Source organism: Coffea arabica, chromosome 1e, assembly GCF_036785885.1.
Source record: "Coffea arabica cultivar ET-39 chromosome 1e, Coffea Arabica ET-39 HiFi, whole genome shotgun sequence".
NCBI classification, from domain to species: Eukaryota; Viridiplantae; Streptophyta; class Magnoliopsida; order Gentianales; family Rubiaceae; genus Coffea; species Coffea arabica.
This window is the reverse complement of record NC_092311.1, coordinates 57,398,389-57,414,496: the sequence shown is the minus strand read 5'-3', so window position 1 is coordinate 57,414,496 and position 16,108 is coordinate 57,398,389. Positions and strand designations below refer to the sequence as shown.

General features: G+C 38.7%; 2 protein-coding genes across 9 annotated transcripts; both read right to left on the bottom strand.

Moving 5' to 3' along the window:
• Position 1: 1 nt before the first annotated feature.
• On the bottom strand, positions 2 to 9,825 carry LOC113733878 (mediator of RNA polymerase II transcription subunit 33A-like). Of its 3 annotated transcripts, XM_027260107.2 has the most exons (13): positions 9,575 to 9,806; positions 9,143 to 9,476; positions 8,909 to 9,019; positions 8,153 to 8,500; positions 7,556 to 7,875; positions 7,359 to 7,450; positions 5,996 to 6,353; positions 5,340 to 5,550; positions 4,220 to 4,334; positions 3,811 to 3,972; positions 2,745 to 3,405; positions 1,684 to 1,890; positions 2 to 1,341 (listed from the first exon to the last, which is right to left on the bottom strand). In XM_027260107.2, exons 2-13 carry the CDS (start codon positions 9,445 to 9,447, stop codon positions 221 to 223), a joined length of 4,011 nt encoding a protein of 1,336 aa, XP_027115908.2. In that variant the 5' UTR covers positions 9,448 to 9,476; positions 9,575 to 9,806; the 3' UTR covers positions 2 to 220. The 3 variants fall into 3 exon arrangements, with proteins under 3 accessions (XP_027115908.2, XP_027115899.2, XP_027115914.2); XM_027260098.2 differs by having other exon boundaries at positions 9,143 to 9,825; XM_027260113.2 differs by lacking the exon at positions 3,811 to 3,972 and having other exon boundaries at positions 9,143 to 9,806.
• Positions 9,826 to 10,378: 553 nt separating this feature from the next.
• LOC113733898 (RNA exonuclease 4-like) lies at positions 10,379 to 15,525 on the bottom strand. Of its 6 annotated transcripts, XR_011822062.1 has the most exons (10): positions 15,503 to 15,518; positions 15,302 to 15,377; positions 14,087 to 15,002; positions 13,168 to 13,319; positions 12,943 to 13,070; positions 12,533 to 12,759; positions 12,236 to 12,442; positions 12,101 to 12,145; positions 11,339 to 11,419; positions 10,774 to 10,810 (listed from the first exon to the last, which is right to left on the bottom strand). XR_011822062.1 is itself a non-coding variant. In XM_027260126.2 (9 exons), the coding sequence occupies exons 3-9, from the start codon at positions 14,146 to 14,148 to the stop codon at positions 10,498 to 10,500; spliced, it is 1,170 nt and encodes a 389-aa protein (XP_027115927.2). In that variant the 5' UTR covers positions 14,149 to 15,002; positions 15,302 to 15,377; positions 15,503 to 15,517; the 3' UTR covers positions 10,379 to 10,497. The 6 variants fall into 6 exon arrangements, 5 of the variants coding, with proteins under 5 accessions (XP_027115927.2, XP_071924069.1, XP_071924075.1 ...); XM_027260126.2 differs by lacking the exon at positions 12,101 to 12,145 and having other exon boundaries at positions 10,379 to 10,810; positions 15,503 to 15,517; XM_072067968.1 differs by lacking the exon at positions 12,101 to 12,145 and having other exon boundaries at positions 10,475 to 10,810; positions 12,533 to 12,772; positions 13,220 to 13,319; positions 15,503 to 15,525.
• Between the last annotated feature and the right edge of the window lie 583 nt (positions 15,526 to 16,108).

Below are 16,108 nucleotides of genomic sequence, written 5' to 3'. Positions count from 1 at the left end.
ATTAGGACAAGAAATTAAGATACCGTTCCATTTCAAACCCAGGCGGCTCCTTTTTAGAGGCGCAAAAATAGAGTATCTTTATTATGTACAGGGCTTCAATATCTGTTGTTCTATGTATGATATACATGGCAGAGACTCTAAAGCAGCTAGATGAACTAGGGTTAGATAAGTATCTACCAGGAAAATACTACACTTCAGCGACTAGTTGATGGAACAAAATTCAGTATCCAGTTTCTATGATTAATTCAGCAGCTGCACCCATTGCACCAACCCCACTAACTCCCAACAAAGCCAGAGCCAATTCTTCTTCATTCCACTGCTTAAGTGCCCAGCTTAGCCTCTTCAAAACATCTACATCCACCTCATTCATCCATTTTGGTGTACAACCCACCATCAAGCTCACAAACCCTGAAACATATGCTCTCCATGTTGCCTTGTTACAACCAAGTGATATCTTCCCATCAACTGCACTAGCCAGAAATTCTAAGTGTGCTCCAAGAATCTTTGCTCGCCGCTTAGAGGCCCCCAATGACGAGTCTACTCCCCATCCAAAAGTTCCAGAAAGCACTGCAAAATATGCAAGAGCATAACCACCCAGCATGGCAACCATTCCTCCCGGTTCCCCTCCATTAGCTTCTGACCCTTGGGCTGATATGAACCATGATGGCAACGTTTCTTTGATCAAGGATTGAACTAAACTTAGTCCACCTGTAATCCAAACTATTGAAGCCCCCAATGAAGCCGCAACCTTGACACGAGTCATTGCAGCAGCAAGAGAAACCTGACCATATTTCATGCTGAATTTTGATTTCTTTAATTTCTCCTGTTTCTCTGCAGGTAAACCACTACTTACAATATCTTTAACAGATTGCATCAAGAGAGAGACAATTTCTTCAGTCATGAACATGACATTTCTTACAGCTCGATGGACTCTCAAGTACAGTATTCCAGGAGCAACAGGATGCATACCACCATAAAAATGAGAGCCAAATCCATGACCAAGAAGACCTCCCACGCCACCATTGCTTGAGATAGAAGAAGAATTCAACCCAAGAGTGGTTGTGAAACACGCCCTGAGGAGTTGGACCACAGCATCACTATTATGATGGAAGACTGTCTGGGATGCAGAGAAAACCAGAAAGTCATTCCAACGCTTCACTTTTTGGGCCCACAGAGCAACTATAATGGGCATGCTTGGCCAAGGGCAACCAATGGCAAGGTTACGTAAGGAAGGGCCGACCAAGTTAAGGAAACGGTCAGTGCTTCTCTCAAGTTTATAGGTTATCGTGAGGCTCACATAGGCTGCAAGGGGTAAAGGTAGGGTAGCTGGAGAATTGCCACCTGCAATGAAACCAAAATTTTAGGCAAGAGACTGACAACTAAGTCATTAAAAACCTCTAATCCCATTATACTATCCAGCCTATGCATACAAACTGCAAAACAAATGTCAATAAAGACAGTTTTATGAACTACTTGTTAGGCCTTTTTCCCCATTGACTAATTGAAAGATTAAAACCAGGTAGTACCCACTAACCGCACAGGACACATAGTTCAACTTTTTTTTAACTTGCGTTTCAATGGTACAGAAGTCAATTAGTTCAATAAACAATACTATCTTATGCAACACTTTCTAGGCTAGAGGAAGGAGTTGAATGACTAAGACAAAGTACACCAAGAACATACCTACAGGTAAACTTGGTATATCAACACCAGTGGCAGCTAAAATCTTCTTTATCTGCTGTTCGACATTGGCTAGATTTGCGGCTGGACTTGGCCAATCAGAACCATTCATACAAGCATGCTTCCACACACCTCGCGTCACTTCAGCAGAAAAGTAACTTGCAATTGTTGCCAAAGATGCAGGGAAAAAATCGGCCAGATCTTTGAGCCCTAGAAACAGTGTGTACGAATAAGTTATGAAGAAAAACTTTTAAACTATCTAGAAATTTTTAAAGAAGCAATGAACGACCAGTCCTAACAAAGGAATGTGCATGCCAAGTAAAAAGAACAAGGAAAAGGCAGAAATCAAATACCAAAAAAAGGGGTTCTTTTCAACATTATTACAAAGGTAATGATTGCTTAATATTTGGTTAGTGATAGGAAGAAAGGATACAGCAGTTTGGTCATGTTTCTTTTTGATTTAGTATGTGCAGGAAAAAATGAATAATGTGTTGAAATGTCACTTAATTTTGGGTGTACACTGTGCTGACAGAACTTTTCCTAATGTGCCTCATAGGGTGTCTATCAGAAGTTAAAGAGTATTGTAAAATCAAGGGTATGCAAAAACTGTCCAAGCTATTGAACATGTAAACAAGCAGAAAATTCATTGGGCAATCATGAAAATGTCCAACACCCTATGAATGAGATAAGAAACTATTTTGACAGGCATAAAAATACCTAGTCAACATTGGAGAGAATATCGATATATCACTGTGCAACTCAAACAATAAACCATTACAGATGGATTGTGGCAGATTACTAGATTTCTGTCCATACTTCTATCAATGGCATAGAACGGGCTCTAGTGAATAAATATTATCTTACCAGAAAATTATCATCATGAGTTAGACAAATAAATAGGCATTGACAAAAATTATAAGAAAATATAGCAGCATTTTTTTTTAAAATGTCAATAAAACTCTTGAATCAGCTAAACAATTAGAATTCTAGCATATAGTTCATGACGCAATAAATAGAAATGACAAAGGTCCCCATTTGTTAAGTTCCTCAGACAATTTACTAACCCGTAGCTAGTTCACGAGGTGATAGTGTTCCATGACCACAAGCTGTGAGGGCAGCATCAAGCATGAAAGGAATAGCTTCTAAAATATCCCAAGCAGGGATTTTAAGACGAAGGGAGAAGTCATCAATTCCAGTTCCAGATGAACTATTACTCCCAGACGCTGTTGGAGTCATTGGTTGAGCAACTCTGTTTATTCTCCTAAACATCATGGTCAAGAGGCTATCGACAATCTGATGAACAGTTCCAGGTACAAGGCCAGATAGGGTTGATGCAATACATGCTTGATTCTGCCGGTACCACTGTTTTACTTTTGGAAAAGAATCCATGACTATGGGTTCTCTATCAGATGGACTTGAAAGTCTTGAAAGTCTCTTGCTCTTAGATTGCCCTATAGGTGAATTCTCGGATGACGTCAATTGCAGGTTGCGCACCAGCAAAAGGTATTCAGGAGTCAAATGGGAGCCCACAGGGGGCACATCACCAAAAACATGTTCAAGTGGTGGTTGATCAAATCTCCATAACTTCAGCAGAAGAGTGAATGCATTCGAAAAGACAGTGTGGGTAGAAATTTCTTCCCCTGTTGTAAGAGTCCATGAGACATTGGGAGCACAGGAACCAAAAACCTCACAAATTGGCATCAATGCACCAGCAAGCTGTGGAACCTGGAAGACAAATCACATTCACTAGGACTTTATGTAGCAAACAAGCCAAACTTGAGCAGCCTTAAGCTTCAGCATCTTTGCATTAATTTCCTCAAACAAATTGTTATTTTCTACAACACCTACACAGTTATCATACCACATAAAAGCAATAGCAGGCTTTTGCTGCAATTGACGTCCAGAAATTCCACTAATTTTCATGTAATGTCCCCCCAATATGTTTAAGCTACAAAATGCAGGATAGCTACGTAAATAACTAGTTTATGAAAGCCTGCAAAAGCATTATTCAGCAATATATAGAAGTAATACAACAACATTGCAGCAAGCTCAGATCTGCTAAATTCAGAAATTTTGTCATTCATACTACATATTTCAGCAAAAGCATTAGTACATAATATTTTCACCTACCAATCCATGCAAGGAAAAAATCTGGATTGTGTCAACAGGTGATATCCCAACAAGAAGAACATTCAGAAATAGAGCATAGCTAATTAAATGACTCGCTGGGCCAGAATAATCAGCAGGAATAGGAGGTGAGAGCAGTCTAGTGATGAAAAGAACTGTATGTTCCTGCATATGGAAACAAAACTATGTTTACGATGGGGCAGTACAGAGTTAAAGTTATAATAAATTAGAAACCTAGCTGCAAAAGGAGATGCCATTCCTCAAATTAAGGAATCTAAAAAGACAAATTACTCGGCAATATTATTTACTTTCTGAGGTAATGACATGTACATATTAGAGGGGTTCAAAAGTATTGTGCACTTAATTAAATAAAATTCACAAAGCTCTAGTCAATAAGCTCACAACAGGATACCTGTATATTCCAACCACGAACAAGAGATGCCCCGCAGAGAACTGTAGCAGCAGAAATTTTCTCGTCATTTGATCCATTGGCTGCAATCTCATATACTTTCTCTATTTCTGCTAAGCTTCCATCAAACCCATGAGCTTAAATTCAGTTTCCTTATCACTGGGCATATTAACAGAAACAGAATCTGATATACTTGGCTACAGAAAGAGAAGGCTCTAACTAATGACCAGGTGACTTCAAGAAAAAATATAATACTTGTAGCCATCAAATATCAATCATTAGAACCTTGGGATTATCTTCTTTACAAGGACAAAATTGAAATAACATAACTGAAGCCATCTTTAGCACTTTGATCTTGCAAAAGGCTTGACTTGCTTAAACTTTCCAAAACTCAAGCTCAATCCCGCAATGTCTCCACTTGTGATATTAATTTCTTGTATTTTTTGAGGCTCTTTTGAGGTAGACAAAATTTTTAACATTTTTCTAGTAAATCAAAGTTTCCACTGTATTACATAAAAATAAGGATGATTTAAGCTAATTTTATTGCCACCAAAAAATAGACATATACTACTAAGAAAATATCTCAAGCTTGATAAAGACGAGCCAAGCTTATTGCACTAGGTATGTGCCAACAGAAGAGCTGAATCATTGTAATCTCAATTCATACTATAATAAAAGAAGAATACAGTCGAGCTTAGACAAAACCAAATCAGCTATATCTCTGGACAGCTGATACTTTAAACCTGTACCAATTGACCGCTTTTTCTTTGTTCGGAAGTGTCAAAAATCCCTTTAATAATTAATGGGCTGTCAGTCATGCAGCCAGGAGTTCAATGTATACCAAACAAGACCATGTCTGTGTATAACTAAAATGCCTCCTAATGGAAAAGTTATTATTCTTCAACAACTTTCTCAACCGTCTTCCCTCCAGATTTGTTCAATATTCATAATCCAGCCTTAAAATGCAGAAAAGACCTTACAACATACCGTCACCTAATTTCATTTCATTGACAACAAAAAGCAAGAAAGATGGAAGACAGAAGAATAGCTACAAAGCATTAAAAATGTAACATATTATAGTAAGATATAAAGAAAACCCCTCTAAGAACCCTTTTTCTCCTACCTTGAAGCAGGAATTGAAACCAATGCACTGACCAATGGAGGAGTTAAAGGAGATCCTTTCACTAAAGATGACCAACCAGGCATGTGGCCAGATATGCTACGTGGCATTTGGTTGGTGCGGCCTTTCACATAGCCAGGCCATAGATATGATGAAGTATCCAAAATTTCTCTAGCAATGCAAGCTTCAACAATTAGATGCAGCAGGTTTCCAGCTACACGGAGTTGCAAACTATCAGATATGGAAATGGAACACGGAGCCAGGCTTCAGTTCCCAGCTATCCAAATACAAATAAAGAACCAACAAGGTAGCACAATAAACAATAAACTTAAGCAATATCTTTCCCATTATACTCAAAGATTCAAGCAATATCTGCAGGGATGTAAATCTATTATGGTTTATACCATGAAAATAAAAGTCAAGCACACACTGCAAACACTTATAAAAGCCAATTATGTAACTATAGAACTGAAGGAATTCCACTTGCAACAAATCCTACAAAGCTGCAGATCAAAATTTTGAGAACAAAATTTCGTGAAGCATCTTGAAAGCAGGAAACAAAATTTCGTGAAGCATCTTGAAAGTAGGATCTAATATAACATTACGAACAACAATCTAGTTGCTTTACACCATGTAGAAAGCAAAAAAGAGATACTCACAACAACCCATTGGCATATCATTTAAACTTATGCCATCAAAATATCCACTGCCAACTGATAGACCTGAAAGGAACATCATCGCCTTCGCAGCAGCTTGATTAGCCAATGAACTAACAGATAGAGGTGGAGTCAACAGGCCTTCATAATCTTCTAATTGCTGCAGGCTTGCCACTAGATCTTTGCGACGCTTTCCAACTGAATGTTTCTCTTTTCTTGGACCAGTAAGGTGGCAGCTTTCAGATCCACCAGAACTTTCTTCCTCCTCAATGATGTTCACAATTGCAAGTGGGGTGATAGACAACAACAAACACAAGCAGGTATCTATGCGTGGTACAGGTGCCTCACTTGAATCCCTTTCCTAAACAAAGAGAATTAGGAAAACTCAGTGGGAGGAGAACTAATTACCATGTACAAGAAGTTTTCAATGAACCTTCCAAATGAGGTACAATGAATGGCTTAAAATAATAACCAACTCCTTAAAGATTCACTTAAATCACAAGTAAGCTAACTAGGTAACTTGATGCCTATCTAGGCATGCCAGGGTGAAACATCTTATATGGCCAAAAAAATGTCTACCTACAGTCACAGAGCCAGGACCCTAAGATTAGGGGATGAAACTGCTCAAGTACTCTTAAGCAACCATCAAAGGAGAGATTACAATTTTTTTACACAATACACACATTCACAAATATAAGAATATAATGATGGCTCTCTTAACTTTTTACAGATCCAAAAAATTATGGTAAGATCTGAGACAACTACAAAATGCCTAAATTTATAGAAATGTACATAAACAATGAATAAAAATGTAGATCATATGTCAATTTATGCATTAGTCTTCAAAAGGCTTTGCAATTTGTATGTTTCCAAGTGGCATTTATTTTTTATAATACATGGGTTATCATTTTTGATAGTAAGATTTAAAGACTTTTATGTGTGTGTATAATTTTTTTTGGGGTGGGGAGGGGAATGCAATTATGGGACAAAATTTAGATTATTAAAACTTTTCCTAGCCTACACTCAAATTTTTGAAAGTTGAGGGGCAGCAATTGCCCACCCTCACAGCACTGTAGCTCTACCCCTGTCCACATGGTTAAGGGAAGACTTGATCAATTCACAGCATCTGAAATAAGCCAAATGGTCCAATTTGTCATAACTTTTTAATAAGTAATTACAAGCTTAGAGTAGAATGCTCCACAAATAACATACTGCTCTCCCGCAGAACAAAGAGCCTCAAAAGCACATGAAAGGACGTTTAAAAATGGTATCAATTTTATATTACCATAACTGGTTCAGGAAACAAAAAAAAAACCCTAGCCAGAGAAGCAGCAAAATCCTAATTTCTCATCCTCTGCCTTCTTACCCTCTGAACAAGCCTTAAAGCAGCAATCCACAGGCCGAGAAATGTATCCTGCCAAGTTGTCCGATTAACAGCCTGAATAGCCTTCACTAGACCTGGAATTTTGATCTAGTTTATTATATTCTCCAGGAAGTATGTAACACACAGGTCCCCCTTAGTTCTTGGCATAACCAGAGCTTGAATACATAAAAGAAGCATACCAGTAAGAGTTTCAACAGCACTTGTAGCTGTCACTTGTGATCCATCCATGGTATCTTCCAAAAACATATCAATTGGAAGCCAAAGTGCTGAAAGACTTGTACCGTGGCACTGACCAGCAGAAGATATGAGCGATCCAGAGACCATTACTGCATGGAACATTTGCTGTGAACTTGTTTTGCATTCCCGTGACAGGACCCTACGTGTACTGGACGTCAATTCTAAGAGAGCTTCTGGGGAAATATTCTTCGAATTTCTCAAAGCAGTTGATTTTCCTGTGAGCAAGTGCAAATGCTGAATGAAAGATTCCCAATGCCCAGGCCTAATGAAAATAGAAAGACCAAAGTGTAATTAGATGCCAACCATGATGCTATATAAGCAACACAACTGCAATTACCATATTTTATAGAAATACAATTCAAGGAACAAATTCAACTGTCAACTGTCATGTCCTTTCTCCCCCTCTCACTCCCCCAGGCAGGAAGATTAAAGGGAAATAGATTCTAAACTGTGCACCAGTAATAATCAACTGTACAAGGAAGTCACAAAGGTCTGCACAAGAAGTTTGAATAGAACATGTAAAAGGATAAGATTCTCACATGTTCCGTCCTGCCAGATAGAGAATTCTGGAAGATACTTTATTTCGGAAAAATTCCCCAATTAATTCAATAGCCAATACAGTATTCATTTTCAGCATGGCTTCCTGATTTTCTGTAGTCTTCAACTGAATGCCATCATGATTATCTATTTCCATATCTTGATTCCTGGTTGCCCACCTGGACTTCTTTTCAGGAGCGATTTCGAGCAACCCCTCATCATCAAGTGATGCATCAAGCAACTCCCATACAATTGAGAACACAAATTCAACAACAAGAAGCCCAGGTTCACATGCCTGAAGCCCAAACATTTGGGTAAGATGAAGAACATTGTCTATAGACTCCATAATCCTGAAATTGCATTTGCAAACTAGTGAGTTTCTGTAGTTATATCAATGGCATAATTAGAAAGGACCCTCTTGTATAGGAAGCGATCAACAATGTAAACTGAATAACTGCAACTCATGCATTGACAATTGTATAGCCGTGACAGGAAAATATATTACTCACGAGAACTATTAGCTATATATATATATATAGACACACACGCGTACGCCTGTGTGAGGGTGAAGTTCCTCATGAAAGTTGCAATTGATGGAGAACGCAAATTAATTAAGCAGCGAACAGACGGTATTGCTTCATTATGTGAAATAAGTAGTAATTAATGAAACCATATGAACAAAGAAATCAGAGCCTAGAAATTCTATGCGAATTTTCAGAAAGCAGGACAAGCTTCAAAATGACAAAAAGAAATCATACTTCGGATAGTTGGGGCCATGAATAAGAGATGGCAGATAAAAGGCATATCTTTTAAGAAGCTCCATATACAGCCTGTATGCCGCAGGATACCTGTTTCGATTCGGAATTACCCTGCAGAAATTTTTTTCGAAAAAAAAAACGCGGAAAATGTTAATCCAGATAATAAAGGTCTAAGATACAGACATACACACATACACAGAGGGGGTTACTATGGGAGGAATAAGAGCTCAGCACCTGGTAGAGAGAAGAGCAAGGACGAGCATAGGGGGAACGATTCGGAGGGTGAGAGCTTTTTCAAGAAATTTCCAGGCGGCAGGAACGTTGTTGGCCCAACAAATGTGAGAGACGAGAAAGTTGGCAAGGTCCGGTGAGGGAACGGAGAGACCAGCGGAGGTGAGGGTGGAAGACAACTGCATCGCCCACATGAGAGGGTCCATGTTCCTGTCTTGCGCTGACTTGGTCAACTCCATCAGCCCCTCCCACGGGCTCCCTCCATGTCCCTGATTCTCAACAAACCCTACCCCTTCCGACGCCATCATAGCACTATGAGTGTTTCTTTCGAGTTGTCCTACGCCAAAAAATTCCCAAGGTTGCAGTAACAGATCTGGGTCAAGCGTGCTCTATCTCAGCATGAAGAAGAAGAAGGTCCAGAAGTGAGTAGCGTACCATTCGGGCCGTGTGAGCGAGAGAGGGAGGGAGACTTTTTCTAGTCCACTGTCGTGACTTTTGACTGCGCTGCTTGCGCAAGGGAGCCACCTGATCCTGATGTTGGGGTTTCCAAAAGAAAAGTCAGTTTTGGGGGCCTGGGAATAATACAGTAGCACTACTGCTTGTGTCGCTCTGCGATTTTAGTAGTAGAGTACAAAGCTTGATTGGCTATTTCCTTCTCGATCTCGCTGCTTGGTTCCATTCTCAGCCGTTACTACAGAAATGTCAAGGGATAATTTGAGAAAACTCTCCCTAGATTTCTTACAGTTTCACTACTGCCATCATCCTCTAAGATTTACAAAATATCACTACTAGCCTCCCTTAAAACATATTATTATATATCCTTGTAATTGTTTTTTACCCCAATTCAAAAACAATAAAGAATGTTTTTACTTTTTAAGTGTCCCGTTGATAAACATCAACGGTGCTGTAGCCCCTGCTGCTTGTAGTTGTAATACATATTTATTAAAGCCAAGGATAGTAGAACAACCCAGAAAAAAAAAAAAAAAAAAAGTAAAACAAATCAACCAGTATATCCAACTCCTGATGTATTGGAGGACCATTTTATTTTTCCCAGGTTACAGGTAAGACTTTTAGATGTTATTTTATGCTGCTGATGCGGCGTAACATTCAGTCGAGGGTAGGAACTGGGAAAAAAGAGGCGCATCAGTTCAATCGCCAAGTTTCCACTCTTTTTTTGGTACGTGGCTATTGACGAGCCTCAAAAAATGCAAAGGCGTCACTATGATGAAAGCAGAACAGTTGCCAAAAAAACGCGGCATCCATGAAAAACTTAATGCACATCAACAAAAATTCTCCAGTCATAATAACTAACCTCTAAAATGACCAAAAGTAATGTACAGTGAGAAAGCAAACATCGATCACTTCCTCCAAGAATTTGACATTTCAGCTTTAACGCAAGTATTGCAGGCATGTTCAAAGGCTTGGCTTGAATCCAAACACCAACATTTATAGTTTGACCTGGATATCCTAAAGAGTTCAACTGGTGTCATTTGCTCCAGTTCATTTAGTTTGTATGAATCATAAACAGTGCTTGAACAGAAATTGTCTTGAACCGGCAACGACCACCCAATCCCATCCATCCGGTGATCTTGGGAGCGCATTATCTTATACAACCTCATCACAGAGACACAATCTTCGTAAGGATCGCGCGCCCCAATTTGGATATCATACCTGTAAAGCAAAAACGAACTCAATGAACAAGTTAATAAAACTCTCTAAGAAAGATAATTGTATTACAGAGTTTAATGACATCCAGAAGCATTGCAGATCCAGAAAAAGAAATTTGATATGATCCGTTACTGTTATACAGCATACAACAGGAGAACTTCAAACTCATTATATCACAATAATGCAGGTAGCTCTTGTTTTTACACTGCATAGCATAACTAAAAAGCTAACTATATGAACTGATTTTTAATCCATTTGGGACGCAATAAGGTTTCACACTAAATAAAAGGGAAAAAAAAATGTTTAACCAGATTCCATGTTTAGGCATACACTGACTGCCCAATGTGAGTAAAAAAAAAAAAAATGAAATTTCTATTCTTCATTTTTTGAAATTGCCTTTCAGCATGAAATTTTGACAGAGCATCATCTTGAAACACCAATGATAGATAAGAAAAAGCTGAGATTAAGAACTGTTATGTGAAAGAATACCCAAACAATAACTGATAGATTATTTAAAGCTAAGAAACTTGCCCTAGAAATGTCTTTGTAAGATACTTGAGTGAGTGGCTGACAAGATTAGTCTTCATCAAGGGATGGTATTTTGCAGTATCCCTGCATGTACAAAGAAACAGATAGGAAAATAAGTATGTGAAAGTAAACGAAGCAGTGAATAGAATATAGAATTTCTTTTTAAAAAAAATGGAAGTAGTTCTTTTTTGCCCCTCAAAGTTTAGGTACAAGGGTCAGAATGCCCACATAAATGATCCAAAAATGGAGCTCATTAACTACCAAGCACAACCCTTGGACTATGTCAACCGCTTTAATAATGGTTATTCTCAAATTATGCAAGCACGCATTTTATATATTTTCAACTTCAGCATTTTCTAATTGAAAAGTGATACAAAAGATGTCACAAAAGTCCAATTTAAAGCCATAAAGGATGCTATTCTACAAGTTTTGCTCTATTCCTATCTTTCTCTGACTTTTTTCTTGTCTTTCATCCTTTTTGCAGTTGACGGTTTCTGGCATGGTAAACTAATAACACAATTAAATTTTTATAAGACAAGACTTCAAAACTTTGTCAAAAGGGATTCCAACAACAATATGGAAAAGTCAAATCTCAGGAGCAATGAAAACAAGTAATAAAATATGCTGAATGTCATGTGCTGCCAATTGAAGTTAAACAAGCAAACATGATGCAGTTTGTCCAGAAAATGCTGGTTTCTTTGTTATAAATACATGCAAACAACTGTAGAGTGCATTGGAGGATTTGAATTGCTCAGGAAACTATACATGTACTAAGGAAGAGCTAAAGAATTAATCAATGTAGCCATTATCCTGCAGAAAACATGAGATAAGATCTCAGTCATAATCAAGGACCAAACATTCTTGATATCCAAAATTATAGCAATTTTGGATTAAAAAAACCTCAGTAGATGATCAGGATAATTCATTCTCAAGCAGTCCAAGTCGTGCTCAAGATTATGACCCACAAGAACCTTGGCTTGTCCGCCACTGCACCATAAGCTCTTAACTGACTCCCCATTGCAAAGAATCTGTAGAATTTGGTCTTGCACTTCCTTGAGTGGCATGGCACCTTTCAGGTGTTCCTCTTTGATACCAGTGACTTCAAACCTTATGCAAATTGTGCAGAGGAACATGATCAAAGCGTACAACCATAAACCATAAAACTCAAAACAACAAAAAGATTATGGATAGAGATACCTATAGTCAGTCACAGGGATTTGGGGTAGCACATAAGTGTGGAAAAGTATCTTCTCATATTCATCAACAAGGCACACCCTCGCACAGAGATCAAGTGACCCATTGCTTCCACCACCTACCATTTCACAATCTAAGGCAATGGCTTCGTAACCTCTCCCAATGCCTTTTTTGATGTCCGATGCTAACTTATTAATTTGAGGTTCTACACAAGGCAACTTCATCATTCCCTGCAACACCATACTGAGACAGTGATGTATGTTCATTGATAGCATTTGTTAACAAGTTATGTAATGGTTTCCGCGATAAGCATCATTGAGAATATGATAACAGATAACTTTATGGAACATAAGCTATACACCTCTCTGGAGTTACATAATAAGTTACAAGTAAATATTTCTAATCCAACTCACAAGAGGATCAGGAGCAGGTAACTGACACTTGTGACTTGTAAGAGCATCCACACTGTCAAAGAGTTCCAAGCAAAGTATGCAACCCCTCTCTGTAAATATTCTTGAACAAGATGGTTTAGACAATTGACCTACAAGTTTAAAGGACAAAAAGTTGACAACTAACCAGCTTGAATGACCATCAAATTCCAATCAGAGAATCTCCATGATCATTGCATAATATGTTACCGTGGATGTGTTCCCTCAGAGATTCGAAGGATTTACAATACTTGTGACATACCCCACATTTAGGCTGATGAATAGAGTGGTAGGAGGCCTTCATGTGTTCAATGAGATGCTCCTTCTTCTTATACTGCTTGAAACATGCTGCACATTTATGCCTGGGAAAAGGTCCCCAGCAGTCAAACATCATTAATACGCATTAAGGGGGACACCATCTTTTGGATATGAAAAGAGAGTTTTGGGCCAAAAAATAAGGCTCAGGTGACCTCGAAAAGAGCAAAGATTCTGAAATAAAGCAGATACAATAGGTCAAATTTTAATAGTAAAAAGGTCCGCATTCTTCCATAAGGACTCAGAGATTTTCCATTCGTTAAGATCTTGTTAACTCTCAGGGAACCCTAATAATTTGTTAACTACATGAATGACTACGATTGCCAGATTCTGCAGACATTCTGTTCAAATAACTTATATAAAGCAAGGCATTTCAAGTCCTCCCCTTTCCCATTCCCCTTGGGAGGCTTGGAATCTCCCTCGAACAGACTAAGTAAACACGAGCAAGGCATCTTAAGTTACTACATAAAACTACAGAGAACCAGGAATCCTAATTTTAGAAGGGCAATTGTAACTTTAAACAAACAAAATACAAGCAAGCCACAGAAGGTGGTAAATTTGACCTGGCACTTAAATTCCAGTCCCCCTTCGGCGTGGAAACAGGTCGGAGCATCCCAAATTGAGATATTATTTGGGAGAAATTCTTAATATCAACAACCAAAAGCAATAAATGTCGAAGACCGGAAAAAAAAAAAAAAAGGCAATAAATGTAGAAGACCAAATTGCTGGACGATTATGCACAAAAGTTACATGCTTGGTATAAAAGTTTCCACGGAGCATAAAAAAATAGGTAGGGCGCTCACAGACGGAGTACCTAATTGTGGGAATTGTCGTCGTTGTTAGGACTTGTTGAGGAGGATCTTCGGCTAACTCCATGAAAATATCAACCTAAAAATGCTTTTAAAGATGATGGAGAAAGAAAATCAAAGCACTTTTCCTCAATAATTTGGACGCTTCGAAATCTGTCTGAAGAACTTGAAGCCAGGAAAGGTTTTTAGATTTAGCAGTTTTGCAATTGCTCTCTCGTCTTCGATTCCGCGGCCACAATTTGACACTACTAGAATTGGGCGGCCGTTTGATACCGTTCTTTTTTCTTTTTTTTTTTTTTTAAATGAATGGAAGGATCCAAAGTGGAAATTATCAATTTACTTCAGGTCAATTTAAATGCTCATATTTGACCTGTCAAAACAAACACCCAACCACAGGGAGTTGGGTCTGGAACACAGCTTAAATCCAAGTCCATCATCAAACCAACAAACCAAAAAAGTGTGGTCTCCAAAAACTAGACCATATTAAGGAAGGGAAGGATGTCAGGAACCAGAAGCAGGCGGTGCAAACTCTGAAGCCAAATCACATGACGCTGCAGTGAGGCGCGGTATCATCAGCGCGCGGCGGATAAGCGTACGGTCCATAACCATAACCACCACATCCATGGTGGCACTGGTAAGGATCCTGATGATCTGCCATTGCCCTCCTCCTTGGGCAGAAGGGTTGTTGGCCTAGATGGCAGTAACCGTTCTGATCATACCATGACGGGCCCCTTCTCGTGTACCTGCCATGGCAGCCGGAATTATGGCAGTCATTGCTGAGCGCAGGATGCTTCAGCCTAACCCATGCTACCTCCGCATGCTTCCCACTTCCTGATAATGCCATTAGTAGTATGCTTGGATCCACCTCGCCGTACACTTTTGCTAGCCCTTCTCGTGCATCAACTTCCACGGCATACACTCCTGCCACCACACACACACACACACACACATATATATATAGTTATAAGGAGATGCTGCCATGACCCGTGAGGATATTTCTATGTCATCTCATGTGGTTAAAGTGATGAATTACCATTCTTTTCGTATACCAGTCTGATCGATATAGTATACTACAAAAATCTTCAATGACAATAGTTGATCAGATTAAAATTATCAAATAGGAATACTACTTTTTTTTAATATATATATATATATATATATATATTAGCATAACTTAATTTTACGTATGATGCAACTAACTGGAGTGAAGGGATCATTACCGATGATGGAACTCAGCACCTCGACCACCTTCATCTTACATGCCTCGCAACGTACGTTTACTTTCAACACACAACTCTGCCAACACAAAATTTGAAATTTTGTTATAATTATGCGTACAAGTATATATGGAGGTTAGTACGTATGTTGATTAACACATCAAGTTTTAATTACAAAATAAATGTCGTCTGGCTACAACTTACAGCATCCGCATAAGGCTCCATTGCACCAATCTCAGGGACTACCCCAATTAGATACATACGCCAACATGCAAAAACCACGAATGCGTAATTTTAGAACGATTAGTATTCACCAAATTCATCGGACTGCACTAGTGAAGAGTCACTCACAAATTCATCGAATAAATGATGTTACAAAAAGCTTCACACTCAAAATTTCAAGTGGATCTTTTCCGGCCTCAGTCCCACCCCTAGATTTGTTCTTGATCATCAATTAAGAAATTAACAGACGCAATGATGTAGTATTTGTTTTCACTCGTTCATCATTTGACAACCTCCATTCTAGATTGGTTGGCCTTTTGACTGTTTCAAAATTCATCCAACGTTCAACCACGATGTGGTTGCATCATCGATCCCAGATTCAGTAAGGTATGGTACGTATGTTAAACAATGATTGATGGAAAAGAAAGGTTAAAAAAACAAGAACTACGTCGTCTTTATTCTAGATCATGATTACCATCCCTGTCGTGACAGCATTTGCAGAGGCATGAAAGCGATGTAACAAGTTCTTTCACTCTTTTAGTTCAGTTACTGTCTCATGCATCAAGCGATATTGAGAAGGACGAAAAG

Bases quoted from the DNA above. Each gene is read 5' to 3' on its own strand.
- LOC113733878 (XM_027260098.2), bottom strand. From the start codon at position 9,447: ATGATGGCGTCGGAAGGGGTAGGGTTTGTTGAGAATCAGGGACATGGA. The intron at 8,501-8,908 runs GTATGATTTCTT...ATGCAATTTCAG, and splicing joins CATGGCCCCAACTATCCGAA to GATTATGGAGTCTATAGACA. The intron at 3,406-3,810 runs GTAGGTGAAAAT...TTTGTCTTCCAG, and splicing joins TTTTTTCCTTGCATGGATTG to GTTCCACAGCTTGCTGGTGC.
- LOC113733898 (XM_027260126.2), bottom strand. From the start codon at position 14,148: ATGGAGTTAGCCGAAGATCCTCCTCAACAAGTCCTAACAACGACGACA. The intron at 13,320-14,086 runs GTACTCCGTCTG...ACCTTTTCCCAG, and splicing joins ACGACAATTCCCACAATTAG to GCATAAATGTGCAGCATGTT. The intron at 12,760-12,942 runs GTGAGTTGGATT...ATGGTGTTGCAG, and splicing joins TACCTGCTCCTGATCCTCTT to GGAATGATGAAGTTGCCTTG.